The sequence below is a fragment of the Pseudochaenichthys georgianus genome, chromosome 16 (genome assembly GCF_902827115.2).
Source record: "Pseudochaenichthys georgianus chromosome 16, fPseGeo1.2, whole genome shotgun sequence".
Classification (NCBI taxonomy): domain Eukaryota; kingdom Metazoa; phylum Chordata; class Actinopteri; order Perciformes; family Channichthyidae; genus Pseudochaenichthys; species Pseudochaenichthys georgianus.
This window is the reverse complement of record NC_047518.2, coordinates 20,795,004-20,813,384: the sequence shown is the minus strand read 5'-3', so window position 1 is coordinate 20,813,384 and position 18,381 is coordinate 20,795,004. Positions and strand designations below refer to the sequence as shown.

The following is an 18,381-nucleotide window of genomic DNA, read 5'->3' as shown; positions in this document are numbered from 1 at the left end:
CCCTTCTTCCCCTTTCCCCCTCTCTCGCAGGACAGACGGAGTCCCCCGAGAGCTCCACTTTCGCCATTACTGTCAAGTACCCTTGACTCCTTTCTTTTTGCCCTTTTATCTACAACAACTAATTCGAGTTCCTTTGCCCTTTTCACTTTTAGACGACGTGAGTGCCTCCCCTCGTAAAGCCCTTTCACTTTCCAGAGGGAGGAATCAGCATCCAGGCTGTTTTTCTGCAGGGCCCCGTCTCGAGGAAATTGAGGGGTTAGTGTCAAAACGAAAACTCTTCACTTCAAATTATTTCGCAGGGCCTCGGTTTTGAACCCGTTAATGGACGTATGGCGAATAACTTACCCTTTTGACAGCTGCATCATGGACGGTGTTGAGATGTTTCGATAATATTATCTGAGAGCAGAGAGGGGAAATCAATAGCCTGACATGAAATATGACTGCGAACATCCCAATTACAGCCTGTTTAGAGGGAATTAATGAGGCAGATCTTAGATACTGATATTGTTCTGTCTTGAGGGTTGAGCTGCCTCATTTTCTCCCTGTCACTAAATTAGAGTGGGTGTTTTTTTTTCTGAGAAATAACACATGGGGATATGTTCGATTGTGCATGTTTTAATGGGTTCAGAATGAATTGAGCTGCTTTGATCAATCAGATTGCGTTTAAAAGGCGTATTAGGCCTCATGCGTTCTAGTTGCAAAGTTGTGTACTGAGTTTTAAATGAAACAAATGTAATTGATTGGATTTCAGAACCATAGACAGCGACTCAACCCAACTTCAGAAACGGACTGCTTTTATTTTCAGTGAACAAAGTTGAGACGCTCTCATCCACCTCATAAGAGAGCTGTGCATTTGTGAGACTTTTTTTTTCATTTAATAGTGATACTCAACTGTTGAGACCTAAATAATATTCAATTACATTTGCATGCGCATAGTAAAGAAAAATCAATAAGGAAAAGAGTCATGTAAACCTTAGGCCTATTTTTTCTCAAAGATGTAAACTTTTAGTTATACATTTCAATAAGTACTGTGCGTGCGTTAACTCAAATAAGCCAAACCGATCCGGTTATGTCACTTGTGTAACGCCGATGTAACAGTATACCTTTAAAAAACGAATAAAACATAAAGAGGAAACCATGGAGACGAAATAGTATTTTCCACCCGACTTTGAGTCAGTCATAAAGAGTCTCTCCTCTTGTTTTGCAATAAAAGGGTCTTTTGGTTTTGTTAGGAGCAGAACAGTTTGTTGATAGTTTTTGGGAAACTCATGGCACTGTCTTTGGGGGAGTCCTGGTGGTGCTGCTGCAAGGCGGAAGTGCTCCTCTCAGCCTCCAGGAGCGCGCCTTTGGTGTTCGCGCTCCAAGAGACGGTGGTGTTGGTCAGGGCCTGGCTCAAAGTGCTGTGCCTGAACAACGGGTCGTGGAAAACCCCGTCCACCCAGTTTCTCAGGGTCGTGACCGGCGAGTCCTGCCTGTTGTCCAGGCCGGTCACGGGAGAGGTAGCTACGGGGGGCGGGCTGAGGGAGGAGGGCGGCGGCTGGCACCTCAGCATACAGGACGGGTACTCAGTCTGGTTCAGGGAAGTCGCAGTTTGGGCCAAAGACCAGATGCGAGGCTTGCCGTCTAAAATATGATGCCCCTGTTGCTGCTGCTGCTGCTGGTTATAACATGCCTTCGCCAGCTGTCTGCTGTCCACCTGGAAGTCTTCCGGGTTCGTTTTGTGACAACTTTTGCTCAAGTCCTGTTCCCCTCCCAGAGAAACAGGGATGGAGATTTTCAGAGACGAGTCCTTGATGAGGTGTTCTGCGGGGCAGTCGCCCGTCGTTGACATGTGTGTGTTCATGTGGTAGCGGTGCTTCAGCTCACACTCCGAGTTCTCAGACTCCAGCGTCTCGAAGTCGTCCAAGTCGCTCAACTGGAGATCTTTATCAGGCCGACTTCTTGTCTCTGGGAGAAAGAGAACAGAGAGGAGACGGCAGACATGTCAGTGAAGATGTGGAGTCAGATCTTATAATGGCATCAATCGAGTATTGAACTGCAATCACTCTTGACAAATAAACAATTATAAAAACAATGTCTGCAGCCTGATAAATTAATCCTGAAACGTCATCATAAATCCACTGTAACCAGACGATTTTCTATGTTATCATTAATTATATTAATTTCATCCTATAACAAATAATGTCAGGATGTGTTGAAAACAAGTTGAACAAAACAGAACATCATGTAACCTTAAATACAAAAAATAGTTAAACTTATATTCAGTGATTTTACCTTCCTCCTTATCCCTTTGTGCAAATATAAGGTCTCTCTAATTGTAAAGTGTGTTATGTGGATGCAGTCCTTCTGCAGGCAATTCACATAAAACAGACGATAATGTTAATTTGATAAATTACAAATAAATGCCTTGGTTTCAGCAAGGTGGATTTTTAAGAATAGAATGTAAAAGACTAAACAAATGTTAAGGCCTTATTGTCCTTTGTGTCTTACCACCAGTATGATACAGTATTTAACAATAATACCCACATTTAATAAATATTATTATTGGGACAGTTAGAACATACTGTAATCAATACAATGTAAGAGTGATAGGATTGCCTCTGATACATGTCCTATTTTAATTGACATTCAAAAAAACAAATATAAAAAGACAGTGTGGTAAAATCATCCGGGTTTACAGTGTGGTGGATGAAATCTAGTACATTTAAACAAAAGTTGTTAAGGTGTATGGTAACAGTACACTCGACAAAGCAGTGTCATCACAATTCTTGTTCTTTTGTGATTATTATTTATTCATTATTATCCATCAAAGTTGAATAACATAACATGTAACTGGACATTTGCTCTCTTTTCAAGCGATAGCTAAACATATTCGACCTGAGCTCCTCCAACAATGCAACATATATAATACAATAAAAAATGCAAAAAGTCTATACACATGTAAATAGAATAGGATATGTACAAGAACAGAATATTAAATTACATTTAAGACAAGTTGTCACAACCTGATAGTTCTTTCTTTATTTCAGCAGAGTAATAATGCATTGTGACACTCACCATCCTCATTGTTCTCGCTTTTGATCTGGTCCTCCTGAGACCCATCATCATCCTCGTCATATCTCTTCTCCTCTGAGCCCTTGTTTCTGGGCGGCCATGTCATCTTGTTCTCCTTCTTCAGCCTCCTCCTGGCGTTGGCGAACCACGTGGAGACCTGCGTCAGGGTCATCTTGGTGATGATGGCCAGCATGATCTTCTCCCCTTTAGTCGGGTACGGGTTCTTCCGGTGCTCCTGCAGCCAGGCCTTCAGGGTGCTGGTTGTCTCACGCGTGGCGTTCTTTCGCCTTGTTCCCCCATCCATGGAACCGTATCTGTTAATGAAAAGAACACAATGGTACTGACAAGGTAAATACAATATGTGATGCTTGTTGGGTTACAATTTCTAAAGTGTTGGCATGGCAGTTTCTTTCTGAACACCATGACAGAGCCATCTGCTTGTTGGAATGTTGAAATGATTCATAGCACACTTTATACGCCTGCAAATCCCACTGATATATCTGTGCCCCTTATGGTGTGAACATTGAAAGTAGACCTCATGTCACTTAAGGGACACCGTTTAGAAAAGACAGGGGAGGGGTAGGTTTATGAGTAGACCACCAATCTTTAAAATGTAATATTGTCAGTATATTGCATTTTTGTTCATAAGCCATTTTCTGTGAGAGCACATCAATTGCTAAAACCCCTCCGACATCCCTCTGTAGCACCCACTCTGGTATTTAAAGTGTGCGATCAGTATAGAAATATGTAAATGATCCTACCATGTTTGGACATGATGCTATATATTCCCCAATATCCCTATTAAAACCATTCTTAACGTGGCGTAGGCTAAGACTCAATACGCACAAATATCAACCATATAGCTCCATTTAAAATGCACAGTGTTGATTTTCAGTCAGCAGTGAGCTGTAAAAGTCCTCTCAGGGGAGGCTTTTATGATGCTTTTATAGCTCCGTACAGCTTAGTGCAGGTCAAGCACTGCTAAGGGAATCAAGAGGAGAGGAGCGCTGCACCTTTCTATACCCCTGCGCTGTTTCCTCGCAGATAAAATAGACTGTAAAATTGCTTTATTGAGTGTAATGATGAGCCCTCAGGTAAAAGGCGGGCGCAGACTGAGTGGTAATGCTGTAGGCCTGCTTGTTTTTCTGAGTACCACTAATTCTGTTTTGCCTCAGACTTATAGGCCTTTTGCTGGCTGTGCATTTATTAGCATTCCTGCTGACACCTATTTGCCCTTCATACTGAATTTAGAGTGATTGGTAAAAGTAGCTGGATCAAGGTTTAGGTAAGGTAAGGGATGTGAACTCCCGAAACAAATCAATATGACAATTTACTGATCAATTAAAACAACGCCATCAAAAAGCGTTAGATATCCAATGCATTTAGGTTTGAGCAGGCATCTTCATAGATGTTGGTTCTATTCAGAAAGAGTGTTGATCACAGGTTATCATTTCCGCTTTACATTTCAAGCACATCGCAGGCTTAATCTGGACGTCATGTCATTATTGGAAAGACCTTTCAATATGGCAGGCATGCTCTTCACAACACTGAAGAGGCCTTGTGTCTTTTTTCTGAAAGGGCCTCATCACCTCATCAGGAAAGAAATGTGTCATGAGATGAAGGTGATGACCCAGTGTTGCTGGATGTGATGAAAATGGCCCTGACCTCCGGAATAATTGATTTAACGCTGGGAAAACTAACCCTACACTAGTACACAATACTTTAGGAGTTACTTTAGTTTTCATCGCATCTGGTTTTAGCCGCTTAAAACAGCAAATCTTTTACAGTTTACAGTGGGCGTGAAGGCACAGCTCAAGATGAGCTTTACCTCTAATTTGCAATGTATTTGATTACACATATACAGTTTATTCAAATAGTTCTGATGTTTGCATTGACAACCAATACTGTACAGAAGACAAATCAACAGAAACAACATACCTGTCATACTGATACTGTCCCAAGGTAGGATCATAAGGGTAGTAGGCTGCCTGGGTTATTCCCGCATGTGCAGAAGCTGTGGCATCTTTAGTATCGAATGCTCCCTGCAATCACACAAAGAAAAGAGTTTTCAAGATGATAGAAATAGGAAATCAACTTACATTAATGTAACTTGTGTGGTGCTGAAAAAAAGATATTCATATTGGCTGTATCAACAAAATCTGCTTGTTCATGTGTTTCCTTAGGGCTATTGGACAGCAGATTGTGGAGTAAATAAGAATTTTGAAATATCTTCTAAGACTTACTAAAAATGCACATTGTCTATGGAATGCACACTCTTTAAACTAAGACTTTCAAAATGTTTTCTTTTTTTTAAATAAATAATCTTTAGAAAAAAAGTATAGAATAGTTTATTAGCTTGTTTAGTGCAGGTTTCCTAGCAAATCAACAATGAGTGTTTCAAGCTAAAAAAGTTGTAATATTATCTAGCTGAATTATTATCAATAAGAAAAAGCATTATGAATACTTTCCCTATTTTCCATGTGAGCATTTCAACACTAAGATATCTGGGACAACTACATTTTTGGACTTAGAAGGCCCATATGTTTCTGTTGTGGTCTGTTGAGAATTCATTTTTAATACATTTTTGGCTATTTAGAAAATAAATAAACCTGAATATTGAATGTTAGCCTGGTACAAATTAATTGTTTCCAATAGAAAACCATATGTTCTTAATGTAAACGAATTGGTTTATGCCTTGGTTAATAACACATTACTTGTCTCAAGGAAACTGGCACTATCGCTCATGATGAAAGACATTTTCAATTACTAAAAAAAAGTTGTGTTGAATGATAATATGCGGATACATCAAGAACAGTAAGCAGTGTAGAGCATAATAACATAGGAGAGGTGCCTGGCTTAACTCTCAGCACCCTGCGCCTCCAAGAGGGATCAGATGAAGGGCTTTACCAGCGAGTAGAAAGCCGAGGCGTCCGTGCCGTATGTAACGTAGTTCCCATATCCCTGACTGCCGGTGTACGGGCTCCCGTACACGCCCAACGCGGCGGCCGAGCTGAGCTCATGCCTCGCCGTGGCCAGCAGCCGGCTCTCGTACACGGGACAGTAGACTGGTGTCTGCCCGGACGCGGCTACTCCGGAGTCGGCTATGGATCTGCCGGTGGACTCGCAGCAAGTGGTCAAAGAGTTGGTTGTCATCAGGAACTGGGTGGAAAATGTATCGTTTAATAAAGTTATTTGGCATGCTTTATTTGATAACTCATTGAAATAACATGTGATTTAGGCTATTATAGGCTACTCAGCACGTTTCAAAGTTAGTTCTTAACTTTTAGTTATTCTTACTGAAATGAGCATGATAGCGGATTCGAACATAGGCTACTTTACTTCACTGACTCCAAAAATAAACATGTCTTGACTCAAAAATAAATGATATTGCTTTTTCGGAAATAACACAAGTGAACTTGCACTTATATGTTTATTTTTAACTAGTCTTTAAAAACTAAAATACAACATCAAATGACTGTTACTAATAATGTACAGGTTTTATTATTGTGTACATGTGCGCGTAAAACGTGTCCAAAACTAGCCGTCTGTTAGCTTTGATCCAAATGCAACACATGCCTTGCAAACATAAACGACATGTTTTCCCAACAACGCCCAGTAATACCCCAACTAATACCCAAATGATTTTGTATGGCTCAGAGCCAAAACCAAAGCAGCAGCTGGGTTATGGCACAACACACACAGCGTGTGCCGAACAAGTTGGCATGTGTGTGCAGCGCATAAACATATGGTTGACATTACAGAGCGGCTATTATCTTTCAGAAATCAGTGAACGGGAGCTCGGGGGTCTCGCTGGTTTCTGATTTCCCTCTTCTTATCCTTTTTGCTTTCTATCGCTAGGAACACATATAACTGGCAGAAACCTAATACCTTTCCGATACGTGAAAGAGCTGTGACAGCTTCTCTGATTCTTGGCCAAAATGCGTAAAAGGATTACGCTCAAATCGATAAGATAATCAATCGCAGCAATATAAAAAAAAACATACAATTTACTGAAAAAAGGTAGAAACACGGACTTACTTGTGGAGCAGACGAATAGGGATATCCAAATTGTGGATATGACATGGTAGAGAGGTTCCCCAATATCCAGAAATAAAGCGAGACTGAAGGTCTCCACTCTAACGCAGGCTGCAGCTCTGTTTGACTGTACCAATTGATTGGTAAGCACAGGCTCCTAGGATGCTTATAGGGCGAAGCAGAGTAGCATGTTTAATTTGTGGAAAATGCCCCCCACTCAAACGCCTTTCAACAGCAAAAAAAAGAAAATATTCTAGCTCCCCCTTTTCTTCTTAAAAGTCTATTATAAATAAATAAATGACTTAAGGTAATGCCGGCTTTCTTTGCCTAGAATAATCACTTTCTTGTCAGATACATATTTTTGCCGAATAAAAAAGTAGTATAAAAGACGTCAGCAGCAGAGGCAGGTTGTTTTAAACGGCTGCGACTCTGACGTCAGAAGTTTCCCACTCTAAAAATGACCAGACTGTAACTTTAATATGCATCTTCTTTCTCAGGATGACGGAAAAACAGAGAAGAACAATTCGAGTAAAACAAACTTTGAGAGGGAACAGAGGAGGGAGTACTTTAAAAATAAAAAAATAACTTTAAGATTAATTATTGTCCAAATCAATCCATTAAACCAATCAGTGTCTTGAATTATGCAAACGTATGTATCAGTTTCAATGCATTAGGGCTAATTAAGCACATTCTTATCATTCCTCTGCACTGATGCTAATCACTTTGGGAACTAATTGATTTTAAATTAATTAGTAAAGAATATATTTATACTGGGAAGAGAAAGACATCGCAGCCTGCCAGAGGATTGAGCAACATATTTAAAGCATGCACAATATTCATAATAGTATTTTTGTAATTATAAATGAATAAAATAAAAATAGATATATTTTGGTTTTATACTCCAATTTCACCAGGAGCGATGAGTCCCCAGAGGGTTTTCATTACCTTAATGCCTTCCCAAAAATGCTTAGTGTTGTTTGAATAAATGTCCCTACATCAAGTAGACACACGTTTATCTATCTATCTATCTATCTATCTATCTATCTATCTATCTATCTATCTATCTATCTATCTATCTATCTATCTATCTATCTATCTATCTATCTATCTATCTATCTAGCTATCTATCTATCTATCTATCTATCTATCTATCTATCTATCTATCTATCTATCTATCTATCTATCTATCTATCTATCTATCTATCTATCTATCTATCTATCTGTCTGTCTATCTGTCTGTCTGTCTGTCTGTCTGTCTGTCTGGCTGTCTATCTATCTATCTGTCTGTCTGTCTGTCTGTCTGTCTGTCTGTCTGTCAGTCTGTCTGTCTGTCTGTCTGTCTGTCTGTCTGTCTGTCTGTCTGTCTGTCTGTCTGTCTGTCTGTCTATCTATCTATCTATCTATCTATCTATCTATCTATCTATCTATCTATCTATCTATCTATCTATCTATCTATCTGTCTGTCTGTCTGTCTGTCTGTCTGTCTGTCTGTCTGTCTGTCTGTCTGTCTGTCTGTCTGTCTGTCTGTCTGTCTGTCTGTCTGTCTGTCTGTCTGTCTGTCTGTCTGTCTGTCTGTCTGTCTATCTATCTATCTATCTATCTATCTATCTATCTATCTATCTATCTATCTATCTATCTATCTATCTATCTATCTATCTGTCTGTCTGTCTGTCTGTCTGTCTGTCTGTCTGTCTGTCTGTCTATCTATCTATCTATCTATCTATCTATCTATCTATCTATCTATCTATCTATCTATCTATCTATCTATCTATCTGTCTATCTATCTATAATCATGGATCCCTCCCTCCCTTTCTCTCTTTCTTCACGTGTGTTTTTTGGTCAGGTGAAATCAGGTGAAACTGCAGTTAACCAAAACAACAAAAAGCACCAAACTCTCCCTACACAGCTCCGGTGCCTTGCTTGGAGAATCCCGGGTTGAGACATGTGGATAGCCCCGGGGGTCACTCCTCAAATTAATGATGATGTACTCCTCCTCCCCCCTCCTCCCCTCCTCCTCCCCCTCCTCCTCCTCCTCCTCCTTTTTTCTCTCCTCTCCAGCTGGATCTCTGCCTGCCGGTGACAGGTCGATTGAGAGTGATTGATGACTATCTAGAGGACCGGGGCCAACATAATAATATGATACCGGCTCCTTTCAATAATTGCTAGCTTTCATTTACAGATGAAAGACGTAACAAACCGCTATAAAGACGGAGAGGCTCTTGCTTTGGTTAAGTAACTTTTGTCGTGGCTCATTTTGATCTGTTTTATTTTGGTAGGGGTGGTGTGGGAGAGTGGGCTGCAGCAACATATGTGTGTTCCCTCATTCATTTTGACAAATTGAATTATAGGAGGTTAGTACCTCCAAGCAAATGGCTGCATTAACGCTTTGCAAGGGGGGGGGGGGGGGGCAAAAGGGATCAGCCAGCGCTTTTTAATTTGCATTAACTATAATGCCACCTTAACATTAACAACCCGTGAAGCACTCAACCATGGACACACACACACACACACACACACACACACACACACACACACACACACACACACACACACACACACACACACACACACACACAACACACACACACACACACACACACACACACACACACACACACACACACACACACACACACACACACACACACACACACACACACACACACACTCACATTCACATTCACAGTCTTATTAATTTAGACTTTGTCTTTTTAAATTCATTGGGGTTAATGTGACACCCGGTGCGTTAAAGGCAGGGCAGGACCTAATTTATCTTTGACATCACACCCATTGGATGCAAGTGAAAGTGTTGACACATTGATTTTGGGGATGGCGGCGGCACATCTGACAAGAGCACACACACATAAGTCGTATTTTTCAACAAAGATATATTCTATAATCAGGGCCTCTCAGTTTTCTTGAAGGCCCTTTGCATGGGCCTCCACCCTTAAGTATATAGAATCAGGCTGGGGACAGTGGAGAAATCTGACAGACACATTCACTAAACTATACTGCCCCCCCCCCCTCCTCGCTGTATACCTTTTCATTATCCACTGCGTTACCCAGTGTTATCAGGAGCCTATAATCAAATATTTAGGAGCACTAGTATATGCTTTTAGATGGAAAATGAAGGCGACGGCAGGAGTTCATGCTTGTTTAGCGTTTAAAGATTAAAAGAGAGGCATCTTTTTTTCCTTGGACAGATGTGGGGAAGCAGGGACGCTCTGCATTTAAAGTGAAGCAAGTGAGGGAATGAGATGCTATTCCAGTTCAGGACAAAGGGGCACTGCTTATGACCTGATTGCATTGCATTTTATTGTTATGAAATGAAAAAAGATAATTAGCTTTTATCAGTTATTAGTTATCTAGATTAAAGGCAATTTAAGGTAATGTTTTCTGGTTAGATTAGAACAGATAGCAGTATTCAGCAGTGACCTAGTGGAGGAGCATCCATCATATTGATGAGAAGCATAAATCAATGACTTCACTTGAATTAGACAAACTAATGGGGCATTTATGACTACCATTTGGTCATAAATGCAATGGCATAGATCTTCTTTTGTATCTACGTAAATCTGACAGAAGGTTTTATAATCATTTACGCTTATTTAGTTGTGTATTCAAGTTCCAGTGTTTCCCTCATGCCATCAACCTTAAACTATTGTAATCTGAATAATAACTATGTTGCACTTTGAGGAAAGCCTGCTAATTTGCATCTCCTTTCGAACTAAACTTATATTAAAAAGTTCCCAAGAAACATTGTAATCATGAAGGTGTCACTTCCCTGATAATCTGTCTTTGATTAATGAGCCACAAGGAGGGGAGTGCCTGCCTGTGCCTGTGCCTGTGTGTGTGTGTGTGTGTGTGTGTGTGTGTGTGTGTGTGTGTGTGTGTGTGTGTGTGTGTGTGTGTGTGTGTGTGTGTGTGTGTGTGTGTGTTGTGTGTGTGTGTGAGAAATCCAGAAAGTGCTGTTGGGAGGAGGGTAAAACACCTTTTTTTCCCAGCTGAGTTTAAGGTGAGACAGGCTAGAGGTGAACTGTGTCAATGAAACAACAACAACTGAATCATTTGTGACATACAGTTCTTAATGTTGAATGTAAATATCTATTTTGTGTTTTATGTGTGGCTACTTTTAAGAATCAACTCATTGGCAATGACTGTATGGCCTATACACAACGCTTTTGAAATACAAATAAAACGTTGTTGTGCAGATTGCAAAGACCTTTGGCTAAGAATAAAGTCTGACACCCTGATATATAGTGGTGGTAAATCTGGGGTCTGCAGGATTACGGTTTGCAAGACTACAACGATTCCTTTTGCTGTTTCATGTTTGGTGCTGGAGAGAATGCATCGTGGTTGACAATGTTCATGTCAATGCAACTCACTATTTGCATGAATTTACACTAATAATAATAATAATAATAATAATAATCTCTTCAACAACATAGTCTGAATTTATAATATGTGACAAATACCTTCCTGAAAATTGAGTTTTTAACTCATCTGATCTGTTCATATTTTTTAAATCAGAACATATTTAAATGTGTCGATTATAGAACACTTGCTACAGCGATCCATTACATTTTTAATCTCCAGATCAGAAAGGAAAAAAAAACATTTAATATGAAAGTGTATTTCTTTGTGTGTTCATTTTGATGCTCATGGAAGGAACTCCTTTCACTTAGCTAAATGTGTGCCTTGCCGTGAGCAGTTGATTTTCACAGATTTGGATTTGGAGTGTCTTCAGATCACAGGCACAGTGCGTGAGTAGTGCTCTGAGTTGTGGACAGAACTCATGGTTGAGTGAGCACAGACACAGGGAACTTGCCTCAATCAAGTGTGGTTCACTGATAGTTCTGATGTCGACCTCTGCCTTGCTCAAACTCCCCAATGTGGGTTAGCATCAGGTGAAAGAAGAACTCAAAGATTTTGAATCTTTTTTTGTCCCCTTATCTCGTATTACATCAGTTGTATCTCATTTTTCTCTTGACTTATATAAAAGTACATGTTTAGCCAAAGCATGAGGCAATAACCTTGTAATAACTTTGTGAAGTACTCTGTCCTATTCAGTTTTTTATCAAACAGTTTGAGGATACTGTTCTGGTGTTCCGATGTCTTATGGTCCACTGTATAATGTGTTCTTTTCTGATTCAACAATGTAGAAACCCAAGATGACCTCAATAGCTGAAGACAGCTGCACAGGGTGACTCGCTCGGTGACATGAAGCCCCGAGCAGCTCCCAGGCTTCCCAATAGCCACCGTGTTTCTCTTTCTGCAGTCATAGAAATAATGTCCAAGCATTCTTACACGCATACACACAAACAATGCTTAGTCAGCAAAAACATTAGCCCGTTTGTTGTCTAGTCGAGTCTTGCAGTCCAAATGGAATATTGATCTCCAACGATCGTCTCAATGTATTTCTTCTATTGAACAGCACAATGATTTGTTTCCCCCTCTTCTCTTTTGGCCTTAAAGCCCTAATGGTTTTTGCATGAGTCTGATATTCTTGACTGCTTCAGGCACTGGTACATGTTGATGTTGCTGAATAATAAGGTGGTAACAAATACTATTTTTTGGTGAAACTAGTCAACATTCTGTATGATTACAAGCTGAAGTGGCTTTTGAAATTAGTTTCTTTAATCAGATGTTTGTTAGGTCAGTTTGGTCACGCTATGGCACATTTCTTACTCCTTTACTGGGTTCGTAAAGGATAAATAATGTAAGTAAAGGGGACGAAGACAACATGTTAAGAAATCAGCAAAGAAACTTTGCATCAATTGGAAATATAAGTATTTGTTTTAATTAATGACCATATATAATCCATTTAAAGGGTATAATATTACTGGACAACAAGGCTAAAGGACAAGTGGGGTATCAGTGTTTATATTTCAAAACAATTATGTTATGGAATAATTTTCTGTGTTTATTTCATGAGTTTTCTGTTGTTTATTTCATCCAAGTGCACAAGGGTCATGCAATGCACAGTTCTACCAATGGTGTCACACCATTCCAATGATCTACAAGTGGCAGTAACATGCAAAGTTGTGATACAATGTATCAATAGGCTACTTAAACATTGGCTTTGCAAATGGTTATGAAGAAGGAAATGCCTTCTGTTGTTTAGAAGAAAACACCAGGGACCTCTAAGCGGCTTACAATATATCAGAAACAAGAATTTGGAAGATAACAGAGAATACTGTGGCAAGCTATATCCTTTCTCGAATAACAACTGAAAGTAGTTCACAACATTTGTAGTTAAATGGGGAATTAGGGATGTAATATAAAGCTTTAAAAGAAAGAAAGCCAAGATTTGTTGGATTGTCACTTGATTTTACAAAAGTGACATATTTCTGTCGATGTCACACAACTTTCCAAGGCAACTTTTAAGTCACTCAGACAACATGCAGTAGATTTCATACACTGCATTAAACACATTACGAAGGTGGACATCCCAATGCATTATGCAAATCCTGTACCATCAGCATCTCCTATGATATCGTGTCCATTATCCTTCATGTATTATACCAAGCAGGGTGCGTAGAAATGGTGAAGAAATCCAATGAAAGTAGACCTTCTATTTTTTTTAACAATACTACCCAGCCCTCTCATTCTTCATCTTCCTCTCACTCCCATCGCTCTCGCTGCTCTTCCTCTTCAGCCCCTCTAAGTGGTTTAACATGTCAAAGTTCTCTCGGCTCATCCATAATTGATCACCACAACGGGAGCATCTTCGCTGCACTTAGTTAACTAGCTATCTGCAGGTGTTCCCTTAGCAACTGGCCAGGGACTGAACCACTGAAATACCGTACGTAGACTCCCAAGCCCCAAACATGTGAAACCAATGCATCTTGTAAGTCGTGGTGTTGGCCCCTTGTTCTCTGGTTGTGTTCTTGGACTCAGTATGTATGTCTGCCCATTACCCGGCCCAGGATACGGGTGAAAACAATCAAATGTCTTGTAACATTGACATTTGCACTGGCTCCTCTGTTGTCATTCCTGTGATTGCAATCTGATTTATCTTGTAGAAAGATTTACATTATATATAGATTTTCTTATTTTTTCAGTTTAATAATATTTTACCCATTCAGAACTAGAGTCTACTTTGGTGGCTCACACTTTCTCCCATTATGCGAAATCTAACAAGTCTAGAACTGGCTGTAAACGGACACAAAACGCTATACTAAAATACATGGCAGTGGTTGCCCAAATTAGGAAAATAAATAGAAATGAATCGCATCCTTATTACATTACATGTCATTTGTTAGACGCTTTTATCCAAAGCGACTTACATACATTCAGTACTGTGGACAATCCCCACAGGAGCAATTTGGGGTGAAGTGTCTTGCCCAGGGACACAACGACATGCTGACTGCAGTTGGACTCAAACTTGCTACCCCCTGATTTGAAGTCCAGCACTCTATCCACTGAGCCACAGCCTTATAAATCAATTCGGAGAAGAAGACAGTAGACCTGGTCTCAACTAAATCGTAGGCAGTGCTATGGGCTGTTTTACCCTACTGTGGCCCTAAAACACCAGGCACACAATGGAAATGGGCTAAACTGAACTAAACAATGTCACACAACAATTCCAGAGACGTCCATAATGAATAAAATACATACATATCATACATATATATATGTAACTACCTGTTTTCTCCAGGCTTTCTTTTTAAGCACCTCATTTGAACCAACAGCTGCAGCATTATAACCAATCAAGGAACCTGCCAAAAGAGGACAACTGATTGGAGAGATTGTGAGTGAAGAACAATAGGAGTCTCAGGGCCTGACTTATTAAACTTCTTAACTTTGATATCATTTTCTGTTAGTGGATTGTACAGTTACTTTATCAAATGGTGTTAGCAGAATACTTAAGTCTGTATGACATTCAATTTAAAAAAACTATCATTAATTTATTAACTTTGTTCCAGCCGCCTTCTCTAAAACTTTGTCTGTACATTATCCCATCCCATGTGTTGTGTCTGATTTTATTTATCCTCAGCATATAAAACAGGTAATGCAAGAAGCTGACTAAAGTTTTCTTAAAGGGCAAATCTTTCACAAAGGTGTTTTGTTTAAGTCTGGTGTTTTTATTTAGCTGATCTTGGGAAGTTTATGGAAACATAGCTTAAACAGACGATTGTTCGATTGTGCTACAAACCCTTTTAAAGAGTTTCACAAGTGAAATTGAGGGGAAATAACTTACATGAGCTCACTTGCATCAAAGGAAACATGTAAAATGTACCAGATAGATTGTCATTTGTATCTATCGGATTACAATGTAGCTTTCTTTTCCTAGTTTTCCTTTAAAAAGGGAAATGTAAACAGGCTTGCCGGCCAGACAAAGAGACTTGTCCATCAACTTACTGCCTGAATGTGTCCCATTCTGTGCCTGTGTGTGCCTGTGTGTGTGTGTGTGTGTGTGTGTGTGTGTGTGTGTGTGTGTGTGTGTGTGTGTGTGTGTGTGTGTGTGTGTCTATGTGTGTTTGGCGCAACCCACTGTGATCAGTGTCATCACGGTGTCTGACATGATGGGACTGCCGTTGGTGACACATGCACACACACACACACACACACACACACACACACACACACACACACACACACACACACACACACACACACACACACACACACACACACACACACACACACACACACACACACACACACACACACACACACACACACACACACACACAACCAGACACAGGGGCCAGGTGGCTGCTCTCTCTGTCATGACAGACCCTGGACCAGACCACTGACTCCCTCAACTCCCCCGACACCAGCGACCACCACGAGTGCAGCCAACCCATCTTCAACCATGCACAGCCACCAGTTATTGAATACATTTCCCCCCCCCCATCCAAAATGTGCAAGGAACATTTGGTTTATATTGATATACAAACCGTTGTACACGCCTAGGGTGCTGTTTACTGCTGTTTTGATGTTTATAACATGGTTTAAGAGAGTGGCTCTTACTCATGTACCATCACTGCACTGGTAAGCCAGTTTTCCTTTACACCAATCACAAAACATGCCATTGACAATACAGATCTAATATGTAATTACCAAAAATCTAAAATGTTCAAGCATTAACCCCAGATAAGCAGACATTAGGTAGTCCATTTAATGTCATTTGAACTCTATGTTGCAGATGAATAGCATATTTGTGATTGTAGCTTACTTTCCCTGTACTTGTGTCTCTGACAAGACCTCATGAGGTCATAGACGAAAACTTGGGTGAGCAAGCCTCAAATTCAGACTTAAAATCTGCCCTGGAACTAATGTTGGTACACCTCTCAAGACATGGTTGTCACTTGAATCCCTTGCCATCTATGCACTGCTGCCTTTTCCCCTTTTTAAAATAAAAAAACACGTTTTCTCTGTACTCCCATTTATTCTCCCCCATTCACTTTTGTCTAGAATAACAGAAAGAATGACCAGACATGACCTGTTTTCATCTTCTCCAACCATCCTTTCATTTGTTTCAGCTCCTGATGCACATGGATATTATAAAGTAATGTTCCACTTTCAATATTCACCTACATAATAGAACTAGTACATTGAGCGTAGCTGCGTTAAGGGGAAGAGGATGTGTTATAGGCAGTGATTATCTTCCTGAAGACGATGCAGGCCTAGGAAGGCACTTACAATTATTTATTCATAATGCATCCACTGAAACACAAATGCACTTTATTGTCTCATTGTGCATCTTATTTTACCCATAAACCAGAAAATGGGCTGGGACTCTAATGAAAGAGCCATGTTAATATCAAGGCAGATAAGGGCTGGCATGTGCAGATGGGAGCACAATGTGGAAACCCAATCACAAGTTCCTTCAATCACTCAAAACCAGAACAAGTGGGAATGGATGCATTTGAATATTTTCCTCTACCTGGAGGTATTAAAACTATACAATTTTAATACCTATTTAACATGCAGTTGCTTTTTGTGCCTCCCATTTTAGCAGTTCTGCATAAAAACAGGCAAGTAATGCAGGAGTAACTGTGGCAGCTATGGGCATGACATGGTTTTTCAACCATTCCCTGACTCTAATCGCTGCATTAAGATCTCCCTGAGTGGGCTGCTCTCTCCAAGCAGTCTAATTCTGGCTTTCTTCTTTTTTCTGTTGTCTTCGCCGTGCTTGCTGAGAAAGCCACAGATTTGGGCCACATAAAGAACTTTGTGATTCATAATTTAATACTTGAATCCCTTTAGTTAAGCACTTAAAACAAAAATAACAGTTTATCTAAGACTTACATTGTACATTTAGTCATAAAGAGAACACACATACAGTATGTTTAGGCAAATTCCCATGATATATTCTATACCTCTATACCTAGATGTATACTCTTAAAAACACCATAATAATTCATAGCATAAATGTTAGGTGTCCGTACCATAAATCCAAAAGGTGTTTTTAGGCAGTTTAAAAAGGTGGTAAGTGCAAGAGAACGTGCTACCTGAAGCTCATATGAGGAATGTCCCCGAACATGGGCTTTGGGAAAAGAATAATTAAGAACAATGAATGATGGATAAGTGAATGAGCACTTATCACTTTAATCATGCATGGAGGCGGGAAACCCATAAAAAGCAGGAACACAGCGCCTGTGGTCCAATTAATTTGAAGTACTAATTTTCCATCCATCATAACCACATTTCCATCAGAAGAAACAATTGTATCAAGACAGAAAGCAAGGTGAATTCGGCAGAGTTGAATTAAAAGTCAATTGAAGCGTCTTGTGTGTAAAAAGTTGCATTTTGTTGAAGTTTGAAAATGACCCAACTTGAGCAAAAACAATGATCGTTGGGTCTTTTCGGTGTTGCTTCAGAAATAGAGCGAACTGGAGACCTGGTGTATAATGTGAAAAACTCGAACAGGCAACCATACATATGTTCAGAATGTATGTTGCTAGTGTGACCACGGCCTAAAGTAAGCTGTTCTACTGATACAATTTGCCCTTTTACTCAAACAGCAAAAAGCAGCATAAAACCATTCAATTAAAAAGTATACAGTTGGCAGTCAACAAAAAGGATCAAGTCATGGATTTGCTCCCAAGAGTATGATATTTATTCATATATATCAGAACAAATAATGTTCAAACAATAAAAAACAACAATTTATTATCAAGTCATCACATACCGAAATACTATTACAAATGGTACTCAGTCTATAAAACATCAAAAACATTACTCACCACCACCACCACCACTCACACGTGCCCTGTACACACACAGCAAACTGAAAAGAAAGGGATCACCCACACACTTTACGCAGCGTCCACACGGCAG

General features: G+C 39.9%; 1 protein-coding gene across 1 annotated transcript; it reads right to left on the bottom strand.

Moving 5' to 3' along the window:
- Window positions 1–1,228: 1,228 nt before the first annotated feature.
- irx4a (iroquois homeobox 4a) lies at window positions 1,229–7,137 on the bottom strand. The gene is made up of 5 exons (XM_034103446.1): window positions 7,093–7,137; window positions 5,962–6,213; window positions 4,993–5,096; window positions 3,058–3,368; window positions 1,229–1,947 (listed from the first exon to the last, which is right to left on the bottom strand). Exons 1-5 carry the CDS (start codon window positions 7,135–7,137, stop codon window positions 1,229–1,231), a joined length of 1,431 nt encoding a protein of 476 aa, XP_033959337.1.
- Between the last annotated feature and the right edge of the window lie 11,244 nt (window positions 7,138–18,381).

Bases quoted from the DNA above. Each gene is read 5' to 3' on its own strand.
- irx4a (XM_034103446.1), bottom strand. From the start codon at position 7,137: ATGTCATATCCACAATTTGGATATCCCTATTCGTCTGCTCCACAA. The intron at 5,097-5,961 runs GTAAAGCCCTTC...GTGTGATTGCAG, and splicing joins CCTCGGCTTTCTACTCGCTG to GGAGCATTCGATACTAAAGA. The intron at 3,369-4,992 runs GTATGTTGTTTC...TTTCATTAACAG, and splicing joins GGACAGTATCAGTATGACAG to ATACGGTTCCATGGATGGGG.